This window comes from Phyllostomus hastatus, unplaced genomic scaffold, assembly GCF_019186645.2.
Source record: "Phyllostomus hastatus isolate PE091 unplaced genomic scaffold, TTU_PhHast_1.1 phas_scaffold_55, whole genome shotgun sequence".
NCBI lineage: Eukaryota > Metazoa > Chordata > Mammalia > Chiroptera > Phyllostomidae > Phyllostomus > Phyllostomus hastatus.
The window spans coordinates 4,966,236-4,986,436 of NW_025334035.1; the positions used below are offsets into that span (position 1 = coordinate 4,966,236).

The 20,201-nt window shown below is 46.3% G+C and overlaps 1 protein-coding gene across 5 annotated transcripts in view; it reads right to left on the bottom strand.

Moving 5' to 3' along the window:
- Positions 1–1,597: 1,597 nt before the first annotated feature.
- Positions 1,598–20,201, bottom strand: part of PIK3R6 (phosphoinositide-3-kinase regulatory subunit 6) — a 48,650-nt gene continuing 30,046 nt past the window's right edge. For 4 of the 5 annotated variants that reach the window (XM_045824376.1, XM_045824377.1, XM_045824379.1 and 1 more), the window contains 8 exons: positions 19,454–19,576; positions 16,088–16,198; positions 14,480–14,570; positions 14,178–14,248; positions 13,615–13,705; positions 11,244–11,314; positions 2,866–2,978; positions 1,598–2,294 (listed from right to left, as the gene is read on the bottom strand). In XM_045824376.1, the coding sequence (XP_045680332.1) occupies positions 2,141–2,294; positions 2,866–2,978; positions 11,244–11,314; positions 13,615–13,705; positions 14,178–14,248; positions 14,480–14,570; positions 16,088–16,198; positions 19,454–19,576 (825 nt within the window). In that variant the 3' untranslated portion in view covers positions 1,598–2,140. The remainder of the gene's footprint in view (positions 2,295–2,865; positions 2,979–11,243; positions 11,315–13,614; positions 13,706–14,177; positions 14,249–14,479; positions 14,571–16,087; positions 16,199–19,453; positions 19,577–20,201) is intronic. The other variant, XM_045824378.1, reaches the window with a different exon arrangement.

A 20,201-nucleotide genomic window follows, 5' to 3' on the forward strand; every position in this document is an offset into this window, starting at 1 on the left:
AGATCCCCAGAGAGGGCTTGACAGCTGAGGGCTGTCTTGGAGTGGCACCCCAGCAGCCCCCACCCTAGCATCCATCCTAGACCCCGAAACAGTGTGTATGTATTGGGTAGTTTTAACCTACACCTAAAGTATCCAGTTAGGGAATGCATACTCCAGAGTAGGTCAGCTAACGTTGAATTAAAAAGCCGCACTCCAGACAATTAATACGAGCACTTGAACAATCTTAGACCAGCAAAGGGACTTCATCAATTAGCATGATCGATACTGGCAAAATTTCACTGGTGAAACAGTGGTATCCAAGTCACATCGATTGGTTTTGCTTTTTTTGGAGACATTCACCCCATGGTGAACAGAGCCTAAGAATCTAGATATTCCTGCAAGCCACACCCTTTGGAATGGTGCCATAGGTTTTACTCCAAGATGGTCCAGTATCCAGCCACTGGTCCAGTGAACTTCTGTGCTCAGTTTTTTTAGAGCACCTAATTTGGTTGGAGTGGGGAGGGGAGTGTACATGTAGCAGAATTTGGTCTACAACTTGCTTTCATTTCGAGCTGGTAGAGAACTTGGCGGGGGAGGAGGCCCAGAGCCCTCCCCTAACTGTAACAACTGTTTACTTCAAAAACCTGGTAACGATGAATGCCCTGATTGATACCAATCAGTCTGCATTACCCTGATGGCAGAGAGAAAAAATATCTAGCCTCCTTCAGATAAACTCACATTCAGTGATATTAGTCACTTCAGCTTTAAAACCAGCTCAGTGACATGGAGGGCTGTCCCTAGTCCCTCTCCTCTCCGGGTTCTGCAGCTTCAGTGGAGGCTCCCACGTCCACCTGCTCACTGGTCTTCACCTGAGCGGACCTCCACTGGGGGAGGGGCAGGCACCCCGTACATTCGTGTCCATCGAGATGCCACTCACAGCTGCACCTCTTCCCTTTTACTGTCAGACCCATTAAGCTTGTTTGCTTTAAACTAGAAGGCAAACCTGAGAAAACCTCACCTGCTTCGCATGCCCCATGAGGGCACATGAACTCTAAGGCTGCCCTTGGGCCCATCCACCTAGATACCCCAAGGAGCCCTTCTTACCCTGTTGCTCTAGGCAGTGAGAATGTGTTGTGGGACTTGTCCCCAGTCCCAGGGCCATGAGGCCAAAAGGGAAGAGCCTACCTCTCTATTCTTGGATCTCCAAATTCGAAAGGGATTCTTCCACCTCCACCCCACCCCACAATCCCTGGGGAATCCACCCAGGTGAAAGGGACGGACTCACATCAAACCTGCATGTTCTATTACTTTCTCCCCTACCCCACAACTAGTCCTGGGGGTAAGGGAAGTGGTTCTGGGTCACTGATCTTCCCCATTTTACAGGTGGGTGAAAGCCTTTGAACTCAAAAGCCAAGAATTTTGATGTCTCTAATCTCTGCTTTCTCAAACTAGCCTGCACTCCCACCTCTGTTTTGGAACAGGTCTGTGTAGGAGCGGTAAGGTAGACAGAACACACCAGCAAATACTTCACAAAACTCACCCGGCCTGTGGATTCATTAGGTTAGATCAAGTACTGCTGCCAACTTCTATTCAAATGCAAACACTGCTAGGTGTTAGATAAAAGCAGAAACACTTTAGTGTGCATTTATTGAATCTGACACTTTCCTCTCATCGGGGAGAGAAGCCTGCCTGGGAGTGGGTGGGGGGCAGAGGCCGGAGTCAGGGAAGGGAGCAGACTTGGGAGGAGGAGGAGGTGTAGTTGCCTTTGTCTACTTCCCATTTCCCCCCAGGACACAGGCCCCTGGCCAAAACAGCAGCTGTCACTTTGGTTTTAAGGGCTTTGTGGGAGCTTGAGTGGGAGAGGTGGGAACTGAAAATCAATGAAGGAGCAGACCTTTGTGCAAGGACCTGGGCTTTGTGTGTGTGCGCAGCTGTGCCCGGGACATCCTTGGGCCTTCCAGTGGGCCCTGCTCCATCACCCCTCACGGCCAGCTGCCTTGTGCTCTGGGCACTCGCTGGCTCCTGGTCAGGGCTGGAAGCTGTCCAGGGTGGCCCGGCCTTGCTCCGGCCAGAGGTGTGAGTATTTGGGACTGGTAGAGTAGTGTATCCTCTTCTTGGGCTCGAGGCTTTCAGACTCAGCACTTCTGCTGTACCCTCAGGCTCACTGGACGATGCCGGAGAACGTGTTGATGGGCATTAGAAGGGGCTTGGGCTTGGCTCTGGTCCTTTCCATCTCCTGCTGGTGTGAGCTGAGCCAGAGCCCCTTGGACTTCTGGGCCCCGGAACATGGCTCTGGGCAGGGAACAACCTCGAATCTGTGAGTAGGGAGAGACCAGTTCGGAAGACTGATCTCAGGGGTCATGTCTGCTGGGGATTTTAAAGTTAGCCCCTTTATTGCAGGGTATAGAGGAGGGGGGCCCACAGAGGAAAGAGGAAGCATTAGAACAAGAAAGAGCACCCTGGGCCTAGGGCGAACACTGGGAGAGGAGGACATGCCTGGATAGGTCACTGTGTGTGCCTTCCTTACCCAAACACGCCTCTCCAGGGGATACCAATAAGGGTCACACGAACTGGGGCACACACAGCTGCCACAGTAGGTCAGCTTGTGTTGAAGGGGCCAGTACCAGTACCAGGCGTTGGATCAGGAGGGCTGTAGGCTGAGGGTTCATAGAGGAATTTCTGCTACCCAGGATCAGCCATTCATTTGCCCTTCTTCCTGGATTCCAGTCATAGGGCAGTGGCCTAAGTTCACACCCACCAGGGACACCTGCATGGCCACAGGATCTGCTTCTGGCAAGGCTAGAGGCAGGAGATGGTGGGGGCTGGCTTCTGCTTAGGTTTGCCCCGTGGGGCACGTAGCCTGTGAGGGGGCAGGCCCAGTCTTACCTGACCACATCCCTGAAAGTGCGCCGATTGTCCTTGTCCAGCACCAGCGTCAGCAGCCTCTGGTCTTGGCTCTGGATCTGGATGTTGGCTGCCCGGAAGGTGTTTGTCACTGTCTGCAACAAAGAGACAGCTTGTGCGTCACCTTGTGACACACGGCCCTGCTGATTTCTCCTGCCTTGAACTCTGGTGTGTTTCTTCAGTCCAGCACATGAGGTCCCCAGCTCTCTTCCTGCACAACCCTAACACTAACCCTAGTGACTCAGAGCAGCGACAATCCCGCAGGAACTGCTTCTGAGCTGCTCTTGTCGCTGGGGGCCTCGGTGTTTCTGCAGTTCTTTCCTAATGTGTCATCCTTAATTCTGAACACAACCTGGAACTCTGTGGCTAGTGCTTGCCAGGTTATTGAATTACCCAGGCATACCCTATATAACAGGCATGTTCTGGTGGAATTTTATAAGTCCTGATCCCAGTTCCATGTTGGATTACATACAAAACTGTTTACCTGGGACAGAGCCAGAGGGTCTAGAAAGGGGCCACCTACCCCGCCCAAGACTCAGATCAGGCCTTCTCAGTTGTAGCATGGAATTGTCTGGGGTGGGGGCAGATATAGGTGCCCCCCTCTGCACAGGGAACCTGGGGCAAGGTGTTCCAGCCCTCTGCACCCTGAAGCCCTGCCTAGCATCTCTAGAAAGTACCCAGGGCCAAAGGAAAGCAGCCCCCAGTCACCCCTCTAATGTCCCACCTGAGGGTGCCACTCTGGGGAGGACCTCTCCCCCTAGGCAGAAGATTGGAGCAGCCTGGGTCACAGGTCAAAGGTTTTCAGAGGGCCTTCCCCGGTCACAGGCTAAGCCCACGTGCAGATGGTGGCTTTGGGTGATTCACCACCACAGAGCACTGGGGGTTAAAGGTCTGGGGTCCATCTTGTTCAAGGTTCTCAACCCTGGCTGCCCATGAGAATCATCTTTCAAAACATCAAATCAGAGAGTCTGATCTAAATAGTGTGGAGTCCAGCCAGGTATGGGCATTTTAAAATAAGCTCCCTATTGGAGGCATGGCTGAGAACCACCAGGCCAATCCACCTTCTCATTGTCACAGACCAGAGTCACTCATGGTGTAAGAGCTTCTGTAGCTGTCACCCTGGAGCATTATGGGAGCACAGAGGTGGGGCACCTAATCACCAGGGAGAGTAGGGTTGGGTGGAGAGCATGGGGGAAGGAGGAGAGCATCAGGAAGGTCCTGCAGGGGGAGTTGACATCTGAGTTTCATCTTAAAGGAGAATTGGGAGGTATGAAAGGAAGATGGGGAAGAGGAGGGAGGAATGGGGTCTCAGGCCCAGAAAAGCGCATGAACAAAGGTCCAGGGGTGTGACTGCTGGGACACTACCAAATGCCACGATGTAAAGGGCTTGAGGGGGTGGCTGGAGCTGAGGATGGGGAGGAAGAGGAAGAAGAGCCATGCTATGCAACACTGAAGAGTCTTCTGTTCTCTGCTATGGAGAATGGGAACATTGGAGGGCTTTTCAGTACAAAGTGACATATCTGTTTTAGAAAGACCACTGGGCAGAGATGTGGAAGGTGGACCTGAGCAGTATGGGAGCAACATCAGGGGCACCTGCTGGGAGGCTGTTATGTTTGTCCAGGAAAAGGGGATGGATGGAGGTCTGAACCAAGGGTGAACAACTAGTCCTGGTTTGTCCAGGGACTGTCTTCACTTTAGCACTGAAAGTCCCATGTCCTAGGAAACCCCTTAGTCCTGGGAAAATTGGGATGGTTGGTCAACCTAGCTAGACCTGAAGAAGGAGATGAAGAGGAAGAGAGAGGTTTGAAAGTGCTTGAGAGAGAAAACTGGCAGGACACAGGGAAGCGAAGAGGCGGCACCTGAGATGACGACAAGGTTTCTGGCCAAGGCAGCAGGTTGGCAATGGTACCAATAAACGAGAGACAGGACGTGGTGGGGAATAAAACAGCCACTAACACATAAATAGCTCTGATTTGGCCAAGCACTCTCCTAAGAGCTTTACACGTCATACCCATTTAATCCCCACAACTAGATAAGGCAGGTAATTATCCCCATTTTACAGATAATGAGACTGAGGCACAGAGAGCTTGAGCGACTTGCCTCAAGTCACATGGCTAGGAAATGGTAAAGACATAATCTGAATCTAGTCAGTCTGGCCCCAGAGATCTCTTAGCCTTAGAAAGCACTGGCTTTGATTTTGAATATCTTGAGTTTGGGGTATTGAGGGACATCCAGTTCATGCTAACTTAGCTGCACATAGGAGTGAGAGATGAGGCGGGGCGGGGGGACCGGAAGTGAGGGGTGAATGTCAGAGCAGGAGATAGAGATTTGGGTGCCCTTAACGAATTGGACTAAAAGTGTGTTTGATAGCCCAGGGAATGAGTAAAGAAGTGGGCCAAGGGCAGAAGTGGAGAACAATAGCTGTTTAAGGAACTGGTTTATGAGAATACAGGGAAAGAGGCCAAAAAGCAACAATCAGACAGGCAGAAGAAGAACCACGAGAAAGTGGTATCTCAGAATTCACAGATTTAGGGAGCTGGAAGACTCAGAGAGCAGGGCTTCAGTTCTAGTGGTGGAAGTCATTCAAAATTGATCACAGGAATAGAAAACCAGGGAAATGTCTGTGACAGTATTGTAAGCCAGCTTTCCTGGAGTGTAATATATAAATACAACTTCAAATATAAATATTTTAATGTTAAAGGTAACCACTAGTAGAAAAAAGTGGTACATATAACTTCCAAATTACTAGAGGGGGAACAGTAAGTGAACAAAACTTGAGCACAGAGAAATGTAAAAAACAGCAAAAAGCGTTTAAAAAATCCAGAAAGTACAACATAAAATGGCAGAATAAGTTAGTGTTGAAACAGGATATAAAGTTAGTATTGTTGTATTAAATTCTTATCTGTTAAAAAACAGACTTTTGGACTGAGTCAGAATAAAATCACATTATATGCTCTTTACAAGTGGCACAGCTAAAATAAAATGCTTTAAAAATAAAGGGATGAAGATTTCTGATTTCAAAATGGCAAGTGTATATTTTCTTATTCTTTTCCTCAAAACAAGGAGGTATATCTTTAATGAAACTTAAAGACACCTAAAGCCCTAAACTACAGTATTTGAGTACAGAGAGAGGAAGGTCAAACATAAAGGTCAGAATGTGGGAGAGGCTTATGCATCGGAGACTGCGGACGGTGGGAATAAGATGGAACTGATGAGGTCAGAACCACAGCGGGAATGTTGACAAACCTCTTTCCACTCTGGATAGGTGAGGTGGACAAAAAATTTTAAAAGTTATAGGTTAGAGTAACATGGTGTGTTCAGTTTAATAACTAAACATCATATTTTGCATTCCTGCAGATACAAAGCACACTCATACTTTTAAGCTGTTTCAAGATATTAAAAAAATTGGTCATGTACCAGGAACTGAAGAAAATGTCAATCGATTCCAAAGTCCCAGTTATGTGGATCTATTGCTGTGGCTTTCCGGGGGTGGGGGGTATTTGCTAATCTCAGGAACCCAGGGGCTTGGGTGTCCACAGCCACGGGGAGTGGGAGACAAAGCCTTGGGCCCACAAGAGGCAGGGATGTGAAACTGAGACCCCCGCAAGGACTCCCAAGGCCCACACTCCCAGGGACAGATGAAGTTGGGAACAAGGCGCGAGCAGCCCAGCGGAGCGTGTCTGCTGTGGCTTGTGCTGTGAGTGAGGGTAGAAAGCTTCCCCTGGGAGTTCTCGGCCAGGAACCAGTTCTCATGTGGCTCTGGGTACACGGTTACACTGTCTGCAGGGTCTGGGTGGGGGGTTATGGGCCAAGAAATCAACTTGAAATGCGTCCCTGAACTGAAAAATGTCATTGGGACACTTAGTAAGAGCAAACAGAATTTCTCTAGAAGGACAAGTTTTCACCCAGGTTTTCCACAGATAAAACCCCAACAAATATGAACTCTCAGTTGAGGAAACACACCAGGAATTAAGCTACTATGGGGGTCAGTGGGCCCCATAAACAGAAGGCTTACCCTTCTGATAATTATAGACAATATAATTACATAAAATGTTTAAAATGAGTAAAGAAATATGAGAGGGAATAACAACCATGAGAAGTGAACAACATACTATTGAAGAAATAGGCATGCAATTTTCATTGATTCTAAAACAATTTCCCCTCCTATTTTAACATCCCTAAAGTGAGGAAGTATTTTGCAACCAATGTAATAAGAAAGCATTGTTTATAGTTTAGGAAGTATTGTTTCTTTCTTAGTGGTATGTAAAATTATGGTATGTCCAGAGGACCCAGAGACATATGAAAGGATGGCCAGCATCACTAGCCATCAGAGAGATGCAAATAAAACCACAATGAGATACCACTTCACACCAGTCAGAAGGCCATCATAAACAAATCAACAAACAACAAGTGCTGGTGATGTTGTGGAGAAAAGGGAACCTTAGTGCACTGTTGGTGGGAATGCAGACTGGTGCAGACACTGTGGAAAACAGTATGGAATTTCCTCAAAAAACTAAAAATGGAACTGCTTTTTGACCCAGCAATTCCACTGCTGGGATTATAGCCTAAGAACCCTGAAACACCAATTTAAAAGAACCTATGCACCCCAATGTTCATAGCAGCACATTTTACAATAGCCACATGCTGGAAGCAACCTAAGTGCCCATCAGTAAATGAATGGACAAAAAAAAAACAACTGTGGTACATTTACACAGTGGAATTCTATGCAGCAGAAAGAAAGAAGAAGCTCCTACCCTTCCTGACAGTGTGGATGGAACTGGAGAGCATTATGCTAAGTGAAATAAGCCAGGTAGTGAAAGATAAATACCATATGATCTCACCTATAAGTGGAACCTAATCAACAAAACCAACAAGCAAGCAAAATAAAGCCAGAGACATTGAAATAAAGAACAAACTGACAGTAACTAGAAGGGAGGGGGGATAACAGGACAAAGAAGGGGAAGGGCCTTCAAGGAACATGTATAAAGGACCCATGGACAAAGCCGAAGTGGGGAAGGATTGAAGGTGGGAGTGGGTGGGGTGGGGGGAAAGTGGTGGGGGGAAAATGGAGACTACTCTACTTGAGCAACAATTAAAAAAAAAAAACTAAAAAAGAAAAATGTTATTTTCAAAGATGGTCTGCAAAAAAATGATCGTATGTCTTTAATTTGATGAAATATGGTATTTGACAAAAAGAATCAGACATATATAATGTATAATCACATCAGAGGCAGAAAGCATCAAAAGGAAACAAGTGGTAGGTTTTGTAACCTCAAAATGTACATAAATTTTAGGTAAAAGATTAGTAACATTAAAAGAAAAACTGAAAAGAGTATTTCCAAAATACATGACAAATAAGGGTGAGTGTTCTCATATAAAATGGTACCCACGATATTAACATGGGATGAGAATACACAGGAAACACAAATGAAGAAATAAGTTATTGATAAATATAAGAAATCTTCAACTTCATCAGTTAGTAAGGAGGAAATACAAATTGAAATAATGAAAAATTTTGACAGTCAAATTTGCAAAGGTTTCCATTCACTGTGTTAATTATACAGCAAAATTAGCATTCAAACACTATAGTGAGAGTGGAATTTGGTACAGACTCTCTGGAGGGCAATTTGGCAAAATATATAAAAAATCTTAAAATATGGATGCCATTTGAGAGTGGTATAACTTCTAGGCATTTTTTTAAAATGTCAGCTTTCTTTTTTTAAAGATTTTTTAAAGATTTTATTTATTTATTTTTAGAGAGGGAAGGGAGGGAGAAAGAGAGAGAGAAGCATCAATGTGCGGCTGCTGGGGGCCGTGGCCTGCAACCCAGGTATGTGCCCTGGTTGGGAATCGAACCTGTGATGCTTTGGTTCACAGCCTGTGCTCAACCCACTGAGCTACGCCAGCCAGGGCTCTAGGCATTATTTAAAAAGACATAACTATGATTTTCAGGATATGCCTTCCCCTAAGTATGTCCCTCACAGTATTACTTATAATAGTGAAAAATGAGAGCTTACTTGAATATAAGAAATCAATAAATAATTACACAGGCGTATGTAGCCATCATGTAATAAATATTTAATAAGATGTATTTAATGACAAGTCATATTTAATGATATAAACAAGATACAACCAAGTCATATTCACAATGATTTATTATATATTTGCATAAAAACATTAAGTAATAGACCAGTATGTCTGTAGTCACCAGTTATGTAAAAATATCTAGAAAAAAGGGTCGAATGTTTACACATGAACATATTAATAGTCATCCTCGCTGGGTGATGGGACTACCAGTAAATTTACTTTGTGCTTTTTTGAATTTCCTAAAAATACTAAAAATTTGTTTATAGGTCAAGCATTATTTTTAAAAGGAGGGTTAAAGAAATATAAGAACTAGAAAGTGACCTTCAGTCTTGGTGACATGGAGGTGACTTTGCCACCATGGGCTGTAAGCAGATGGCAGTGGATAGGACAGTCATTGGGAACGAGGCAGGACAGCAAGAAGCCAGAGAACTCCTGGGCGAGTAGAACAGGGAAACCGAGACAAAATAATTAAACAAGTCCAGTCCATTTGAACAACTTACAGCCAGCTAGTGCATTGCAAGACCTTGTCTTCCCTAACTAAGGACACAAGAGCAGATGGTTTATACCTCTCCTCCCGAACCAGAGAATACACATAGCTTAAATCACCTCGAATGGGGAGATGGAGAACAGAGACCCAATTAGTGCCATGTGCCAGCTAAACCCAAGGCCAGATGAAATCAGGAAAACAAATAACAAAGACCCAATTAGAGCCAGATAGACCCAAGATAAAAGGAAAACAGTAAAGCATAACAGAAATAACCCCAACTACCTTTTACACTCATTTTGACGCATCAGAATATTACAATAAAAACACAATTGGAAAACTGATGAATATTCTAAGATTCATCCTAAGATTCTTGTCCACAGGAAAAAAATAAAAACTCTCAAGATAGACCCAATGCTCTCTCTAGAGCACGCCCATGCCCCTTCTCAGGCATGAACTTCTTACTTCCTACTACACTCTAAGGGACCCCATGCAACTTGCAAACAAGGGAGCAGCAGCAGTGGTAGCTCATCCTGGGCCGACCCCCTGATCCTATCTCCAAGGCCTCCTTTTTCTCCAGCTTCCTGGTGAGCTAACAGCCACCCTGCCTTAGCTCATTTCTAGGGAGCCAAAGCAGAGCCTAGGTTCTCTTCTGCTGCTTCTTTTACCCTCAGTCCTTCCTTTGTTTCACTGTCCCCAGCTTTAATAAACATCCTCTCAAAATCAGCTGGCCTCATGTTGTGAAATCTGTTCTGCATGAAGTCAAGAACCCACATACCACAGGGCGGCCTGAGGCAGACCCCCTCTGGGCCTGGGGCCCCAGCCACTACCAGTAAGGAACTGGAAACTCCTCTGGAGGTATCTTACAAGCAGGTAAGATACAAGCAGTATCTTACAAGACTGAGACAAGGAGATACAGTGGTAGCTAGAGACGTAGTTGGGTAGAGATTTTTCTTTCTAGGATGGAAAAGACTTGAGCATGTTTATAAGCTAAGAGGAAGGAGCAGTAGCAGAGGAGGGTCAAAGCTGGAGAAAACGGAACTGAAAACAGATGGAGAAGAGCCCGGAGGAAATGGAAGAGAAGGGCAGAGTGATGCTGAGGATCCATCGAGGTGGGAAGTCATGAGTTTGCTGTGGCCCTGATCTGCAGTACATGGATGCAGGGTTTAGTCCAGAAGCACTCAGCCACCTGAGCACACGGACTGAGGAGAGGGCTTGATCTAAAGTCGGGGTCTGCCTGGTAGTTGAGGGTATCTGAGAACATGGTTCAGGTGTAATCATGGGGTCCAAGGCCCAGCTGAGTAGGGAAGTGAATTTCAGAGAGGCCATCAGATGGGAAGAAGATGGATAGATCCATATTAATAAGGGAATTCGTACCAAGAAGTATGAATAAGGGCAAAGGGCAGGAGTAGAGCAATGACGCTGAAAGAACTGGTTTGACCTGGTTAGAAGTTGGGAATATTTGTTTAGGAGTCGGGCTGTTGAGTAGTCAGGGGGATGCCAGAATGTGAGTGCATTTTGTAGTTATCTACATATGTTTTAGGTCTTCAGGTGGCCAGCAGATGGAAGACAAGGCCTTAACGCTTATAACACCTTATTTATGCCAGATAAGGCTCAATATTTCAAACTGACTGATTGGAAAGCAGATTCTTTCCGACAGGAAGACCCACTTCCATAGTAAAGGCTCAGAAAGGCTCACAAATCCCTTTCTCTGAACACCCTTCCCTGTGAGCTCCCAGCCACCTACCCTATCTGAATACCCCCAGTTCCCGTTCTGCCCAGTACTTACGGAGAAGGACCTTCCTGCCAAGTTGGAGGACTTGACAACCTCCGTCACGCTAACATTCAGGCACATGTGGTCTGTAGAGGAAGCAACAGTGGGGGGGTTGGGGGGAGGAATGAGATGGGGGAGCAGCTGTAAATGGGCCTTCAGGGAAGTAGGGGAGTTAGAGATTCTAGGTCCTAAGAAGAGACCGCCTCCACATGTTAACTTCCTCCCCTATCCTGCTTACCCACTTCCTGACTCCACCTTGGTCCTAGCCAATTTTCAGTCCGTTCCTGATCATCCATTCCCCTCCCTGGTGAAACCACAAAGTTTCTGCATCCTCAGGCATAGCAGCCAGCACAGATCTCTTTCTCCACTTCCTTCGTATCCCTTTTTCAATGAAAGAAACTTCTGTTGAACTTCTTCACAGCTACTGGGCATGCTAAAAATGGAAAGAACACCCAGCCTAGGATGTGAGCGCTACGCAGGCACCACAGAGGTGTGGTAGGGCCCTGACTTTCATAATAGTGTATAATGTGTAATGTGTAATGTGTATAATGTGTAATCATTACTGTGTGACTGCTACCAGGTTCTCCCTTCTCCCTGCTCAGGCGGGTTCTGTGCCTCTGAGGAGGGTTCTAGCATCAGTTCTGATAGGGTTTTGCGATGGACACTTGGAGGAGGCATAAGTTAGAGTCAGGATGGGCAGTGGGAGTCTTGTGAAGGAAATAGAAGAAATACAATTTTCACAATAAGAGTTAACATGATAACTTACTCCATGCACATGAATTAGTATCCTATCTCCATTTTAGAAGTGAAAAAACAGGTAGAGAGGTCACGAGTCACTTGCCCCAGGTCACACAGTGGCAAGTGGCAAAGCTGGCTCTGCAGCCTGCCCTTCTGGTTCTGCACTCTGAGTTCTTGACCCACTCTGTGGTCACCTCTATTGCCAAAGTCACACACCTCCTTCATGGTGTCAGAGACCAACAACTGGAGAACACCTCATATGTCACCCACGAATCCAGCCTGCCTGGAAGCCATTTTATCAAGAAGTGGTGAAATCAATGATTATTTCTTGAGTTTCCTCTTTATGCCAGATGCCAAGGAAATCTGGGAGAGATGATACCCAGATATAAACACAAATGCTTCAGATGACAGGTGTCATAACCGGAATGCTAGCAAAGCCACAGAGGATTTTAGAGACAGAGCGACTGCTCGTGTCGGATGGCAGAGGAGAGAGGGACCGGAGACATGTTCCTCGCAGGCTGCCAGGCTGGCTAATGTGTGTTTTCATTCTGTGTTTCTTCTGGAACATTTCAGAGTCATCCATTCTTTTTAAAACAAATTTTTGGGTGTCAAGTAGCACTTCATTTATTCAGTAAATGTTTATTGAGCCTCTACTATGAGACAGACCATGTATCAGGTACTAGGAGTGGAGCAGTGAACAAGATACATTTCTGCCTGGGTAAGCTTTCTTGTTTGCTCTGAGAAAATCTTCCACAAGCACCTGTGGGTCATACCTCTTATGTCTGGTCTGTTGAGATTTGGCAATCACAGAGGGGGTGGCGGGACACAGTGGTGAGGGACACAGCTCTTGTGGGAGACGTGGCCTTGGGCAAGCTATTCTCTGCTCCAGTTTCTTCCCCAGTAAAAAGTTGCTTATACGAATAATATCTATTTCACAGGGTTAGCAAGCTTAAAAGAGTTAATATATTTGACAGAGAACATTACCTGGCGTCTGATTAACATGTGTAATGGTTAGTAATGGTTGGTAATCCGCATTACCAACTTTTCCACTATTCCAGAAGACTGGGGAGTTAGCAGGAGTAGCTCATATTTATAATTTATGCATATAATTATATGCACATAAATTGGTATCTTTTGTTATCTCAATTTTAGATTTAGACAATTAGATAACTGTATTATTATCTAATATTATATCTAGAACTTTATTTAGCCAGAATTAGATAATTTGGATTAGTAGTGCTTTTTGTGAACTGGCAAGTACCTGCCCAATGGAACAGTATTCAAAATAAAAAATTTCCAAACAAAACTCTAGCTCTGCAGCCCTGAAGCAGAGGCGGGGGGCCAACTGCACCCCTTCAATGCAGTCCCTGCACCTTCATCAGGCTCCATAGGTGCAGTCTGGCGCTAGAGCGTGTGCCACTCGATGGCAAGCATCTGAGGGTGGGGACTATGTTTCACTCAGCAGCCTGGGCCCAGCCCAGACCCGGGCTGGGCCCAGCGTGGGCAGCAGCTCCACCACGTCCAAGATCCCGGGGAGGGGTGGGAGGCCTCCTTCCTTTGGCTCACCTCTCCTGCCACTCACCCCTCCCTCCTTCTCTCCCCTGCTTGTCCCTTCGCTCTCCCTCTCCTCTGTTTCCCAACTCCTCACCATCAGTGTCCCTGGCTGGAAGGGCCTTCAGAACCAGCCCAGTGGCCCTCAGGGAAATGGTAACCTCTCGGGTCCGGTGGCTGAGCAGGGCCTGGGGAGGGAGATGCAGGCACAGATAGGAATCCTCAGGAGAGCCTCACCCCATGAATCTTCACACCCACAGTCTTGCTCCCAGCCCCTGCCCAAGAGCCTTGCCTGTGTTATTATTGTCCAACAATGGGACACGGGATAAGGGCTCAGGTCACTCTTGGCCCTGGGGGCATGTGCAGCCTTCTAGACCCAAAGGACTTCTCCCTAGTGCATCTAGTCAGCCAGTCAGGAAGGCATTTTTGAGCAAGGGGACAGCCCCCTCATTCCTTAAATCAGATCCCTTCCTAGTCTACATGTGAGCCATTCATAATCCTCCCATTGTTGCAAAATCCTTTGAAAGCTGGGGGACTGCAGGCAGTGCCTAGGAAGGTCAGAAGGTTCCTCTGGCTCTGTCTGCTCCCCCACCCCACATGCTTCCAACACCTGCTTCCACCCAGCGATGCCTCCTGACCACACCCATGCCACTGACTGACCTTCTGGTAGCCTAGGGAGAGCTCAGCCCCAGGGCTCTCAACTGCACCCCTTCTCCTGGGCGAGGAAACATCTGAGAGAAGATGAGAAGAGGCTGAATTAAAGGTTGGAGGTCCTCCCCCTACCTCAGCTTCCCCATGTCACTGAGTCTCAGGAGTGCCAGGCTCACCGTCAGTCTGGGTAAGCTTGGAGGGGGCCAAGGTCACCACCATATTCAGCAGAGAGAGGTGGGAGGACTTTCTGAAAAGGGTGATTGGGGCAGCTGAGCCGGTGTGAGCTCTGGAAAAGGGGAGCAGATGCTTACCTTTGGGGAATTTGGATTCTTGGATCTTCACCTTCAGCTCGGTGAGGAAAATGTCCTCTGCAGAGTCCTGGCTCAGGTCACTGAAGAAGATCTGGAGAGAGGGAGCGAGGGAGGAGGTTGGAGAAGACTGCTCTCTGCCTGAGGCAGCTGCCCCTCCAGCCCCAGAGCCCAAGGGTATTGTGGGTGGCTGGGGGAGTACAGAAGCAAGTCAGCGTCCCCCTGCCCATCCTGCCAGTGGGTTCTGAGCCACATCCAGTGATTGCCTGGGTCTGACTCTGTCCTCTGTCTATGCACATATCATATGTACAGCAATACATTTATAGACAGTGGAGGAAAGTACTCTTGAAACCCAAACTCCCTGTAACCATGACTAATGGGGATGGCAGGAGTGGAGGACAAATTCACATAAAGGAGGGTAGCCAAATCCCTTGTAGACACTGGTAGGGGAGGATGAAAGGGTGCGGGCCAGAAAGGAGAACCTGACAGTCCTCGGCATGCACAGAGAAGCTTGGGGCTGCACGAGGGAAGGGCTAGTGACCACTGATCGGTTCTCAGTGAGACCTGGTGGGTGGGGGATGCAGGGAGGAAAAGAGGCGTGAGGCAAGGTGTGGACAGGGCAAGAGGGAGGGTGTTGCAACGATGGGGAAGAGTGGCCACAGGATTCTCAAAATAATAGGAATGGAGAGAGAAAAAAATGACTGCCAGAAGCCGGGAGCTGGCCTGGTACTCACAGTGAGGTTTCGGTGTTCTGCTGACCACAAACAGCTTCACAGATGCCAGCATTGTTAGGCAAGGCCGCTCTGGGACTGTGTTGGGTCCAGACAGAAACTAGACCAGGCCACTGTTGCATCTGAACACAGGCCACATCCCTTATCCTCCCATCCCAGCAAATAAGGAGCAGCTGTTATTTCTTAGAGTCAAAGAATAATAGAACTGCTGAGATGCCCAGTTGTAGAATCATTCCTGCTGCCTGACAGCATTCGATCCGGAGCCAAGTCCTGCTCTTGAAGCCCTCTCCAAAATCACCCAGCGGGAAGCCAAACCCCATAAGTTCTTTCTAACAGTCTCTTCCCGAGAGGCATCATGGTTCTCCATGGTGTGCGGTCCCCTCACTGCAGCAAGTCGGGAAACCTGGTTCAGTTCAGCTGCAGGTGTGCTCCTGGGCCTTAGCTGAAGGGCACTGACAGCCCTTCAATTTTGTCATTTGAGTTGCTGAGATATATACTCCCTTTACCAAGGACCTTTGAGCATTTGTTTTTTCATTTGTCTATTTTGTGTTGTTTTGGTTTGCATTTTGAAAATCAAGGGAAGAGCCTAAATCCCTCATTTAGGTCAAAATCAGGAAGGCAATAAAGAAAAGATCTACCACAGGAAGCCAAGTGGAAAACAAGAGTTTGGTAAGCCAGGAAGCAAGAGGCAGAGGTGGCTGTTAGAAATGAGTCCGCAGCTGCTCACAGAAATCCAGAGATTGAGAAGATAAAATTGACAACCAAGAGTCTCTGAGTGAGTTTACGACTTTCACCCTGGTAAGCTGTGTTTGCCCAGAGCCAGGTCTTTAGGTTGTGGGGCCCTGGGTTCAGCAGGCAGTGACACAGGTGGAGAGCCTACCTTAACCATGTAGATCTGGAAATAGATGGGTTGGGTGCCCATGCGAACATAGTAGGTGATGACATCCAGGATGAAGGGGTCTACATTCCGGGATGTGTCCAGGGAGGGAGGCTGTGAGGGATAGAGCATGTTTTCAGTGACCTCCTTCCATGTTACCACGGATGGTGCTACGTTTTTTAGTGGAGAAGCTCCAAAGCCCCCACATATCCCCTGTGATGCACTAACCCTGATGGCCCTTAGGCACAGTCCAAGCCTTTCCTACCACCCAATACACCTGTCCAAGGTCTCACCTCTCCAGCAACTCTGATTAATTTTTTTAACTGCACAGAGACATAGTGGGCATCTCCAGGAGTAAGACACTGTGCTGGGTGCTTGGGGGGCAGACAAGGTGCTTCACGATATGACTGACGAGGGGAGAGTCTGACCAGGCTCTAGGTTTGGGTTAGCTACTCACTGACCTTGTGCATGAGAGGTTGAACCAGATGATCTGATGTGTCTTTCAGTTTTTGTGGTATCTGAACATGTTAACAAACTAGTTGATTTTTATATGTTATTGGGAAAGGACTAGTGCCATGTCCTAGAGGCCTTCCCAACCACATACAATTCTGAAGCACAATGACTGGGTATTTTAGGTGAACCGAACAGAATGTCTGCATAGAACCTGAGAGTATCAGGGTTGGAAAGAAGCTCAGAATTTATTCAATCCATCTTGTATATGGTCCTATAATACCTCTTTGGATTTTCATATCTGGTCCTCTGAAATACTGGTCCCTTCAAAAGGATCATGCTGAGGAGCTATCAACTTATTTTAATAATGCTGCATTGCTCACACTGTTTCCTGTCTCTTCATGTGGAAACTGCTTTTGGAGTAAGTATAAGGGTCACACAAATTGTTAATTATAAGAGAAAGAGAGCAGGGAAAACTCAAAATCTTGTATGTGTAATCACATGGAGAAAAGCTACCAATAAAGGCACATAAATGAAACCTACATCTGATGTTCTTCCTGTAATATCCTCCAAGTTTCAAGGAAAAGGTATTTTTATACCCAGCTAAACAATCTTCCAGGTACATGCAGACAGTTTCAGATATGCAATAATCCAGAAAAGATGCCTGCAACATCTTCATTCAAATAAAAGCAATAAGAAGAACCCCAATCAATCAGGCAATAAAGCAAAATGAAAGGTCAGTAAAGTGGAAAGTTTGAAAATAAATACATAAAAATCAATAGGAACCTTTTATACTAGCAGTAACTATTGCCCAAAAACATGGGAGGAAGGTACCAACCACAGCTCAAGAAAAAAACCTTTAAATACGAGGGTAGATTTAGCAAGAAATGGATAAAATCTATATGCTGAAAACTGTACTGCTACCCGGAAGAATACACAAGAAGATTCAACAAATAAAGAGTTCTACTACAGTCTCAGAGAGTTGACTTAATATGCTAGAGATACTAATTCTCCTTCAAATTTCTATCAAAATCCCAAAGGGATTAAAAATAAAATGAAAAAAAAATTCTAAAGTTTATCTGGAAACATAAATAAGCACATTCTGAGAAGTTTTGAGAAAGAGGAGTTATGGGGTAGACTTACCCTGACAGCTATTAAAATATAAAAGTGAGAATTTGTACAGGACTGAATAGACCAATGAGAAAAAATAGGTGCCCAGAAATAAACTCAAGCATATGTTAGACTTTAATAAATGATAAAAATGGCATTTCAGATTGATGGGCAAGATGGTTTATGCAATAAATAGCTTAGGAAAACTGGCTTAATATTTGGAAAAAATAAAATTATCATATTTTGCCATGTTTAATGTACTCTCATGTATAATGCACACACACATTTTAGGCCCAAACTTGCAGGAAAGAAATCTTTCAATATAATTTTTAAATTCAATTATTTATATTTAGAAACAAAATTGATTATTATATTCCAAGGTATTATTTTGCATACAAAGATCATTATTGCTTTCTAGAGTTACACTTTTAATGCATAAGCGTAAGTAAAAGAATTAAAAACATTTATACAGATACAGAATTAGTACTACCCATGTATAATGAGCATCCTTATTTTTCCCTCAAAAATTTGGGCAAAAAAGTACACATTATACATGGCAAACTGCGGTACATACTTCCTACTAAACACTGAAATTAATTGCAGATAGGTTATTTAAATGTAACTATTGAGATATTAAAAGTATTGGAGTGAATTATCAGTGAATATTTGCTTAATCTTGGATATAATTACTCAGAGTAGTCCTCTTGAAGCTGTGTGTGACTTCATAAAAATATTAGGCTTTCGATGATTAAAAAACACTACTGACATGATTGATAGGCAAATGACCAAGTGGAATAAAGCATCTGCAACACACACAATGCAAAAAGGATTAGATTCTTGTAATATATCCAGGCCTTTTCAAAGCAGTAAAAGACCAGCTTCCCGCCACTGGCTGGGGTTAGGGCCGTGCTACGGTTTGTGTTTAAGAGACGTGCTCTGGAATCAAGCTGCCTGACTCCAAGTGGGACTCTACTTATGGCAAGTTCCCTAGGCTTTCTGTGCCTCAGCTGCTGGGTCTGTAAAATGGGGACATGGAGAAAACAGCACCTGCCAACATGAGGATCTACTTGGTAGGGAGGCCATGTGTAAATGTTTAGAACCGCAGCTGGCACGTGGAGTGCTCAGGGAGCACCACCTATTATCATCACAGAGAAATCATCACTGGAAACTCATAAGAGAAGGAATATAACTGGCCTGCATATTTATGAAAGGATGTTTTACTTCATCTTTTCCATAGTGGTTTTATCCGAAGTACGGTCATCTCTCATAATCCACAGGGGGTTGGTTCCAGGACCCCGTGGATACCAGAACCTGCGGGTGCCCCTATGTCCCCATATATAAAGTGGCTCAGTATCTGCATGTAACCTACTTGCAACCGCCCGTATACTTCAAGACATCTCCAGAGGTTACTTAATACCTAATACAGTGGAAATGCTATGTAAATAGTTGTCACATTGTACTACTTAGGGAATAATGACAAGGAGAAGAGCCTGCTACTTGTTCAGGATGGATGTCACCATCGGAGGCCTAACAACACTGTACACGTCAGCAACAACATAACTTGTTCTTCCTGAGTATCGCCCACTCCAGGCTGGCTGAATCTGCACATGCAGAACCTGTGGACTGGAGGGCTGTTGTGCCTGGTGTGTGTTCTGAGTAGACCCCAACCACCAGCTGGTTAGAGTTGTCTCCTGCGTTCCTGCCCTGCCTCCTCCAACCATGGGGCCCCTCGGACTGACTCCTGAGGCCAAAGGACAAGGGTAATATCAGAAATGACCCCTCCCACCCTCCTACCCTCTCCGCCCCTACCATCTCTGCCAGCTTGTGGATGGCCGGGCACAGGGTATTGATGGTGCTCTCGTACCACGGGTCTGCCCGGCCCAGGAAGGCAGCCAGCTCTCCGAGCTCCGAGTGCCTGGATGATGCCAGTGTCTGAGGACAAAGGGATGAGGTGTGCCCATCAGGCCTTCTCTCCAGCACGCTTTCTGGCCGGAGGACCCCCAGGTACCAGTTCTAGGCAAAAACAGCTTTGGGAATGTGATCAAATGTCAGCCTCTTGTGGCCGTTTGTGCACCATGGAAACACTGTTCTCTGTTACGTCTCAGATGAAGCCAGAATACCCTTCTCTGAGGGCCACTTGCCAGGGACATTGAGACATAATCGTCAGCCTTAAAAGCGGAGAGACAAGTGTTGCTTTGAATTTAAGGCGTCCCAGTAAGAGGCAGAGTGGGCAACAGAAATGAAAAGTCACAGGCAGGCCTTCCTTTTCCCCAGCAGACCAATGGGCTTTCACTGACTGAAATTCCCAGAAGCTTGAAATTAATCCAATTAGAAAAGCAAAATGAAAACCAGGAACCTGCAGCTGCCACTGTGAGAGAACACCTCTCTGGCCACAGTCAGCCCACAGGCCCATGTCTATGGCTTCTGGAACAGGAGACCCCCTCGGTCTCTCCCAGATCCACATCCCAAGGCAGGGTGACCCCAGTTCCTGGGCCAGGGGAGGCCAGGCTGACCTGGGTCCCTGCCCAGCCCCTAACCCACACCCCTGCTCCTGCCA